The sequence below is a fragment of the Chlorocebus sabaeus genome, chromosome 11 (genome assembly GCF_047675955.1).
Source record: "Chlorocebus sabaeus isolate Y175 chromosome 11, mChlSab1.0.hap1, whole genome shotgun sequence".
Taxonomy (NCBI): Eukaryota; Metazoa; Chordata; class Mammalia; order Primates; family Cercopithecidae; genus Chlorocebus; species Chlorocebus sabaeus.
Genome location: NC_132914.1, coordinates 45,839,266 through 45,848,570, shown reverse-complemented (window position 1 = coordinate 45,848,570; position 9,305 = coordinate 45,839,266). Strand labels below are relative to the sequence as shown.

The window sequence follows — 9,305 nt, the reverse complement described above, 5'->3', positions numbered from 1 at the left end:
AGTGAGCTGAGATCATGCCACTGCACTCCAGTCTGGTGACAAAAAATAATAATATGTGCAAGGACAAATTTTATGTTACAGAATGACATATGTTTATCTGCTGTTACAGGAATAAAGACATGACTGTTTTTATTTTCTTGCTGGTATTTCTTCAACTAACGGGGGGAATGTCATCTTCAAGTCAAGGTGCTAGAATTCAATTCATTAGCACCGAGACAGAATTTTTAAAATCTGAGAAGGTCCAAATATACCATCTGAAAAAGATGGGGCAGAATAAGATTTTTAGCAAACGGTATATGGGGTGTCATGGAGTCAGAGATCACCTTTAACCCTTTTAGATCTTAGAAGGGTTAGTGGGCTCTTTAGCTGGATTTAGAAACCAAACTGACACTAAGCAGATTAATAAAAGTATACAAATTATATTAGTTTTACATATACATGAGGATCTTTACAAGAGAGTGGTCAAAGCAAGGTGTTTTGTATTGTTTTAGACAAAGAACAATGATTTTGAGAAGAAATGACAGGACAAAGAAAATCTGGCTAGAGGCAGTAAAATGTTTTAGGAGAGTCACTAGGAGATATATGGGAGGGCGTGTGAAGCGGATGGAAGGTGGGGTTACTTTGTTCAGTATGTTTATTTAGGTTTATTGTAGTCTTTAAGTCTCTGGTGATAAGGGCTATTTTTTCACCCTGGTATGAAGAAAGTACCCCTGACAGTGGAATCTTTATGGCTTGATGTAAGAGACAGGTCAGCTCTGAGACTACAACTTTTTCCTTTTTTTTTTTTTTTTTTTTTTTTTTTTGAGACGGAGTCTCGCTCTGTCATCCAGGCTGGAGTGCAGTAGCGCGATCTCAGCTCACCACAACCTCCACCTCCTGGGTTCAAGCGATTCTCCTGCCTCAGCCTCCTAAGTAGCTGGGATTACAGGCATGCACCACTACACCCAGCTAATTTTTAGTAGAGACGGGGTTTCTCCGTGTTGGTCAGGCTGGTCTCGAACTCCCGACCTCAGGTGATCTGCCTGCCTCGGCCTCCCAGAGTGCTGGGATTACAGGTGTGAGCCACCACACCTGGCTTTCAATGTGTTTAACTCAAAATAATCAATATTTGGGAGGCCAAGGCAGGCAGATCACGAGGTCAGGAGTTCGAGAAAGCCTGGCCAACAGGGTGAAACCCCGTCTCTACTAAAGATGCAAAAAATTAGCTGGGCACGGTGGCACACACCTGTAATCCCAGCTACTTGGGAGGCTGAGGCGGGAGAATTGCTTGAACCCAGGAGGCAGAGGTTGCAGTGAGCCGAGATCATGCCATTGCACTCCAGCCTGGATGACAGAGCAAGACTGCATCTCAAAATAATAATAATATACCAGTCTGGCATATTTGGAGATGGCACATCTTTCACTCCTTCAAGGGGCATGTAAGTTTTCACGCCTATACTATAAAGTGTATACACATGCAACTTATCAATGTCATTTAAGTAGACATTCATCTCTAACAGTATAAAAGAACTAAGTCCTCAGACACACCTTGTCTTCCAGAGTGGCCGGCCAGGTCAGATGATCCTACCTGGACCAGCTTCTCTTCAAACACTATGAGATGTTTTCTGTTACTCATTACTTGATTCAGTGACAAACATCATTATCAGCCAAGAAACAGAATGAGGTAGGATGTGATTTCCATGATATTGTCCCATTTATTTAGACAAATCCTTCACCGATTAACCTCTAATGGTAGCTAACAAGGTGCTAAATGCTGGGTATCACAGAATTCTTTCTGGCACAATAAACCACAGGTAAGCATTTATCCTCCAGTAGGGCCTAGTAATTCCTCAGGTCAAATCTCAGTTTCTTCTTAGACAAATCCCAGGCTTCTCTGGAGTGTAGCTCACTGACTTGTTTTGCCCAGACTGTGACCTAAGCCCCAACATGTCCACTGAGCACAGGCTTCCAAGAAACATCTTAAACAGTGCTCTCTGCCCTTCCCTTCCTTTTCTGGGCCCCCAAGAGAAGTCCTAGGCACAAGAAAAGTATCCCAAAGTAAAGATGATGGGAGTAGCCTACTGCCCAGTCACTACCTTGACCTAGCATCAGATCACAACTGGAGGGAATCTAGAGTTGCAAGGAGTGGCAGTGAGAGGGTAGGTAGCTCTAAATCCAGATCGAGAATATGTGAGATTGAGAGACATGGAGAAGACAGGGGAGTTTGACCAGAGTAAGATAAATGGCAGGCAACCATCACCACAAATGGGAAAAGGAGAGGGAGAAGAATGAGGATTAGAAGTAGATTGAAAAGGGAAAAAAGACTAACAGAGGGTAGAGTGAGAGTGTATAGAAAAGGGAGTAGGAGAGGAGAAAATGAAGAGAAATGGTTCCCAGAACTGAAAGTTAAGCAGGAATATAGTTATCATCTATAAGCATCTGAAGGTGAGGAGGCTGGGTGCAGTGGCTCACACTTGTAATCCCAGCACTTTGGGAGGCCAAGGCAGGAGAATCACTTAAAGCCACAAGTTCAAGACCAGCATAGGCAACATAGTGAGCGCCTGTCTCTATAATTAAGGTAAAAAAAAAAAAAAGTATAAGCATCTGAAGGGAAGGGATCTGATACATCCTAACTCCAAAACAAGATGAAAAGCACAAGACAGACTTAATATGAACATAACAACTTCCTAAAAGTTACAATAGAGAGATAAGAGCATAAGAATTGTGACTGCTCATTCTTTGAAAATGGAAAAAGAACAAGATTTATTGCCAGAGACAAAGGGACAGTTGAAAGTTCTCTGAAGGTCCATTCCAGAAAGGTTAAATATATGCCCTGCTCATAGCTTCCCTTTTCACACAAGGATAGTTGGATCCTTTCCACCTAATTGTGTGTAACCGTAAATTCCAACCCCAGGAGGAAAACTGTCTCCTGTTAGGAAGGCATGCATGAGCGCCCACCCAGTCCCCAGCTCCAGCACGCACAGCATGGGTGGCTGCGGTAGCAGCAGCAACTGCTGGGCGAGTGAGTCTGGAAATAGGTGGGTGACTGGGAAGAGCTTGACATGTCTCCAAAAAAGGTGCAAATCACTGTTAGCTGAGGGACAATCCTGAGGATTAGAATGTTTTTATTTTCCCTGAAACTTCAACCCATTCATCATTTTAAATTAGGCACACAGAGATTCAGCATTTTTTTCTTCTAGAAAAATACACCTTCAAATATCTCAAGTACTTCCCAAATACAATCTTCTATAAGCTGATAGCCACCATCCCTTTCCCTCACACACTCCAGTCTTCAATTCCTAAAACTTTTCCTCATTTGGCATGGGTCCCAGACCCAATTATCTTATTTTTTCACCTCTGAACACATCCTGGTTAGTGGCTAATCCTTCAATATTGAGGGTTCTGGAGCAGATGCAATACTTCACTTGATGCCTGATCAAACCAGAGTAAAGCACATTACAACCAGCACTTCCTTCATGTTTTGATATTATGATTCTATGTATGCAGCCTGTGGTGACCCTGGCATTTTTACCACCCCATAACACTGCCAAATTACTAGAGTTTACTAAGTTCCAAAGGGATGACCACCATTCAACTATCCTGTTTTATAATTGAGCTTCTCGGACCAAGTTGGTACCTTCTGTTACCCCACAGCTATATCCTTGTGATTTTCCCATCTTCCCTCCTCAAGCAGGCCCCAGATGCTAAGGAATGGCAGCACAGTGACAGAATTTATCCTCGTGGGCTTTCAGCAGAGGTCCACTTCCACACGAGCATTGCTCTTTGCCCTCTTCTTGGCCCTCTACAGTCTCACCATGGCCATGAATGGCCTCAACATCTTTATCACCTGAACAGACCCCAAGCTCAACAGCCCCATGTACTTCTTCCTCAGCCACCTGTCTCTCCTGGATGTCTGCTTCACCACCACTACCATCCCACAGGTGTTGATTTACCTCGTGGTCAGGAACCACGCTGTCTCCTTTGTATCTTGCATGACCCAGATGTACTTTGTCTTTTGTGCTGGTGTGGATGAGTGCATCCTCTCGGCTTTTATGGCCTATGACCGTTGCATTGCTATCTGCTACCCACTTAGCTATGTCCAGATCATAAGCCAGAAGGTCTGTCTCAGGCTTGTGGGAACTGCCTGGTTCTTTGGACTGATCAATGGCATCTTTCTTGAGTATGTTTCATTCCGAGAGCCCTCCTGCAGAGACAACCACATAGAAAACTTCTTCTGTGAGGCCCCCATGGTGATCGGCCTCTCTTGTGGGGACCCTCAGTTTAGTCTGAGGGCAATCTTTGCTGATGCCATCGTGGTGCTGCTCAGCCCCATGGTGCTCATTGTCACTTCCTATGTGTGCATCCTTGCCACCATCCTCAGCAGAGCCTCCTCCTCAGGTCGGGGGAAGACTTTATCTACTTGTGCCTCTCACCTGACTGTGGTCATCTTTCTCTACACCTCAGCTATGTTCTCTTACATGAACTCCCACAGCACACACGGGCCTGACAAAGACAAACCTTTCTCCCTCCTGTACACCATCATTAACCCCATCATTACAAGGAAATGAAGGAGGCCATGGTGAGGGCACTTGGGAGAACCAGGCTGGCCCCGGCACAGTCCGTCTAGCAGGAAGGCCCTGAAAGGAAAGCTCCTTCACCTGGGGTATGGGAAAGTTACCCCTTCCCCAGCGCTGGCAGAGGAGTAACTCTCCTATGCTGAAAGGCTCCAGGAAAGAGCATGGCTTCCTTGGTTCATGGCTTCCTTGGCACTAGAATTAGACCTGAAAGTTCCTCCTGATGTCCAATGTCCTGATGTTATCTCTCTGACTTCACTTCCACGTTGTTTTTTCTTGGACCTTCCTCAGGTCCAAGAGGAAAATTTCAGATTTTCCTTAGTTTCTTTTCCTCTTAAGTTCTCACAACAGGATTCAATAAATAAGCGTACTTAACTCCGTTTTATTTGTATTTACATGCTAATCCCCCAACCTGAGTTGCGTACATACATTTAGAAGTAAACTTTTTTATTTTTCAGCTTTTCATTTTACTGTTTTTCTTTCTTAAATTCCACTCTCACTTCCTGGGTCTACCCTCATCTACCCAATTCCTATGCAAAGTAGGTAAAGAAGCAAGAAGAAAATGGCTGGGTGCAGTGGCTCATGATTGTAATCTCAGCACTTTGGGAGGCTGAGGAGGGAGTTTGAGACCTGCCTGGGTAACATAGGGAGACCCATCTCTACAAAAACTTTTAAAAATAACTGGGCATTGTGGCACATGCCTGTAGTCCCAGCCACTGAGGAGGCTGAGGTGGGAGGATTGCCTGGGCCTGGGAAGTTAAGGCTGTGTGAGCAATGATAGCACTGCTGCACTCCAGCCTGAGTAACACAGCAAGACCCTGTCTCATTTAAAAAGAAAAAAAAAAAGGAAGGAAGGAAGAAAGGAAGGGAGGAAGGGAGCAAAGGAGGGAGGGGAAGAAAAAAGAAACTAGGGATAAGTATTCACATAAGAAAAGTCAGAGAAAAATAAAAGATCAGCACCCTGAACTTCATCTTCTTAGCTTCCACCAGTCGTGGGGGGAGAATGATACTAAATGGCAACAGTGCACTCAATTTTTCTGTGTAGTGTGTTGTCAGGGAGGGATGGGTGACACAGGCCAGTGTGCCAAACCCCTTCTCCTAAATCCTCTAGCTTCCTTTAGCAACAGGACCGTCTGCATGATATTTCCCTTCCCATGCAAGTGGTAAGTGCCTCTACCAAGCTTCTCAGGTTACCTATTTCCTTCCCTGTTATCCATACCCCAAATTAACTCCCCTCTTCCCCTACTGCCTTCCTTTTTCGTTTCCATCTTTCAATTCATTCCACCTCAATCCTACTCCACCTTACCTCCTCATCTTACACGGATCCCTGTATTTTAAGGAACCCTTCTGGATACTACCTCCACCATTGCAGAAGTCTTTTGATTTGTAACCCTGCCCTCTGTGGCTTCCTCTAGCTTCTCACCTTAACCAAATATAGCTTTCTTTGAGAAGGTACTACATTCTCAGCAGTTCTCTTTCTTTGAAAATTGCATTTTTCTCTTACCTCTTCATAATAAATAAACAAAGGGGTAGTCCTGTTCTTTATTTCCCAGTGCACTTCCATAATATGAATGGACCTCATTTGGGATGCTCTCAAATAGATGTACTGCCCTTTCCACTCATGCACATCACACATTACCCTTTGCAATGATGACTTAAAACAGTAGCTTCTGGCAGGGCGTGGTGGCTCATGCCTGTAATTCCAGCACTGTAGGAGGCCAAGGTGGGCAGATTACTTGAGGCCAGGAGTTCAAGACCAGCCTGGTCAACATGGTGAAACCCCATCTCTAATAATAATACAAAAACTAGCTGGGCGTGGTGGCGCATGCTTGTAATTCCAGCTACTTGAAAGGCTGAGGCGGGAGGATCACTTGAACCCAGGAGGTGGAAGCTGCAGTGAGCCGTGATTCCACCACTGCACTCCAGCCTGGGTGAGAGAGTGCGACTCCATCTCAAAACAAAACAAAACAAAACAAAACAAAAAAACAAAGCAAAACAAAAACAGTAGCTTCACTCCACAAAACTCCAATCTTTTGAGTCCAAATTGATTTCTCCAGAAATCAGAGGATGTGAGAAGCTCTTCTTAACAAGGAGAAAGGAGAAATCACTGTAATTGGGAAGAAACAATAAATGCAGAACCTAAAATTTCCATTGTCAAAATTTGCATCAAAGTTAAACAGGCAAGAAAGACCTTAAGACTACTGCAATATGAGATTAAACTCAATGCTACTGAAACAAGGGTCTGGGAAGTTTTCAAGAGCTGCTGTGGGGGGAATCACGTGACATCTATGTTTGCTAATTGCAAAGGAAAAGGAAACTTTCTTGTATCTTCAAAACAAGCTGTAGTTTTACAATTCCAAACAAGGCACCCACAGGTTAGGCTCCCACCCTCCCACAGAGACTGAGAGATAGGGGTGCTATCGTCCTTGATAATTACATTTCAAAGGGATGGCTCCCAGGTCCTTGAGAAAGACATTCCCTGGGTCGTAAAACTGGCATAAGCTTCTAAGGAGATTTATATACATTTCAAAGGAGCAGAGAAGAATTTGCAATCACAAGTTTTCTAAAGTTAACACTCAAAGAAAGGGGAGGTCATGGGCCTAACGTCCAGAAGAAACCTGTCTAAAGTTGTCAGACTGGGGTGAATGTTAAGGCTCTTTTGGTCACCATGGAGAAAAACAACAAAAGGTCCCAATCTTTCCCCCTAGGGTCTCGGCTTCTTCTGTAGGTTTGAAAATTCCTGGCCGGGCGCGGTGGCTCAAGCCTGTAATCCCAGCACTTTGGGAGGCCGAGACAGGCGGATCACGAGGTCAGGAGATCGAGACCATCCTGGCTAACACGGTGAAACCCCGTCTCTACTAAAAATACAAAAAACTAGCCAGGTGAGGTGGCGGGCGCCTGTAGTCCCAGCTACTTGGGAGGCTGAGGCAGGAGAATGGCGTAAACCCGGGAGGCGGAGCTTGCAGTGAGCTGAGATCCGGCCACTGCAGTCCAGCCCGGGCTACAGAGCAAGACTCCGTCTCAAAAAAAAAAAAAAAAAAAAAAAAAAAAAAAGGAAATTCCTATGTCAAAGAGGAAAAAGTGAAGGAAAGGAAGAAAGGGAAAGGAGAAGAAAGGCTGCTTTTAAAAAGTTTTCTAAGAAATCATTTCTTAGCTTTACATTTGCCCAGCACTGATAGATGCTGAGATTATAAACAAGACAGTTCCAGCTTTTGAGAATCTCAGTCTAGTAGGGCAGACAAGAACAAATAATGGTAATAGAAAGGGCAAGAGTTATAAAAGGCCTACACCAAAGTACTTTGGAAGCACATATGGTAACATACTTACTAAGCACTTGTTGTAAGAGCTTTCCATTTAATCCTCACATAACCTTATGAGGTATTAGTATTATCTCAATGCTAAGATGCAAAAACTGAGGCTCACAGAGGTCAAATACTCAAAACCCGCAGCATTTACAATGGCATAGAGGCCTGCGCCTATAATCCCATAGGCTGAGGCGGGAGGACTGCTTGACCCCAGCCTGCAGTAAGCCATGATCCCGCCACTGCACTCTAGCCTGGGCGACACAGCGAGACCCCACCTCTCTAAAAAATGAAAAATAAAAGCAAAATTAAAATAAAGAAAAATAATAAAACGGCATAGCTCCTGTTCCTAAGCTAGCACGGCGCAGGCTTTATACCAAGGAGGTGATATTGGCTGAGCCGTTAAAAATACGCTGGAGTTGTAAGGTAGAAAATTGGGGCAGAGGGTTCGATACCAGGGACGAGTGAAATTCCAGGCAAGAGGAATCACTCGCTTCGTCGTAGAACTGGTGCTGTCAACATGGATGGCAGAAGGCGAGCTGGGGCCCGGAATGCTGGAAAAGCAGGCCGAGTGACCTAGAACTGCTTTTTCAAGGGCGAGCACTGTCTCATTCAAGGACCTGGGCTGACAGAGGGACAGGCGCAAGGCGGGAACGGACGCGAACGGAGCTCGAACAAGAAGCCACAGCCTTGGCCGCGTCTCCCCTGCCGTAGCTTGGGCCCTGGTCCCTGGTCTCTGAAGGACACAAATTGCCCCCAGACTCTGCGAAAACCCATGAAAATGTAATTAACCAGAAACTATCCTGAAACTGCACGGCACTTTCCAGTCCCCTTTCATGTCCTAATGCAAAGACACTTGTCCCCGGTGGGCACGCAACTAGGCTCTGGGGTTACCACGGCGCCGCCCAAAGACCGAAAATGTGGGAAGGGTACCCAGGAATTGCCCCCCGCAGGGTTTGGCTGGGCCCTCGGCTCCCTCACATCAAAACCTGAAGTTGACGCCATATTTCCAGGGCCGGCTCCGCGACGCACTTCCAAACTACCCAAGAGGCTGTAGGGCCACTGACCTAATTAGAACCTGGAGAGGAGAGAGGAGTGGCCAGCGCAGACAGCCTGTGACGAATCAACCTTCCTCCGCCTCTCGGACTGGGGCTGTGGCAGCCAATGAGCGCCCTCTCTTTGGCCGCCTTGCTTGCGCCGAATTGCGGTAACCTGACAACCTCTGGGGAACAAGATCTATTCTGGGACACCAGTGGGGCTGCTCAGTCCCTCCAGCGGGAGATGCGGACCTTGAGGCTTAGGATCCCCTCCTAGCCGAGTGGAATGGTTGGGATACTGCGCCCATTTGGCGCAGGATGGGATGGGAGCGAAGTAAGACTTGACGCAGACCTGAGCAGAGGTCTCTGCCAATCACATCCGGCCTCCATAGCTCCCAGCCTTGAGCGCGGAT

The 9,305-nt window shown here is 45.8% G+C and overlaps 1 protein-coding gene across 1 annotated transcript; it reads left to right on the top strand.

The window, feature by feature from the left end:
• Nucleotides 1-967: 967 nt before the first annotated feature.
• On the top strand, nucleotides 968-8,450 carry OR10AD1 (olfactory receptor family 10 subfamily AD member 1). Its single transcript, XM_073020676.1, is given in 2 exon segments — nucleotides 968-4,533; nucleotides 4,536-8,450. Coding segments are annotated over 2 exon segments (924 nt in total). The 5' UTR covers nucleotides 968-3,680; the 3' UTR covers nucleotides 4,607-8,450.
• The last annotated feature ends 855 nt before the right edge of the window (nucleotides 8,451-9,305 follow it).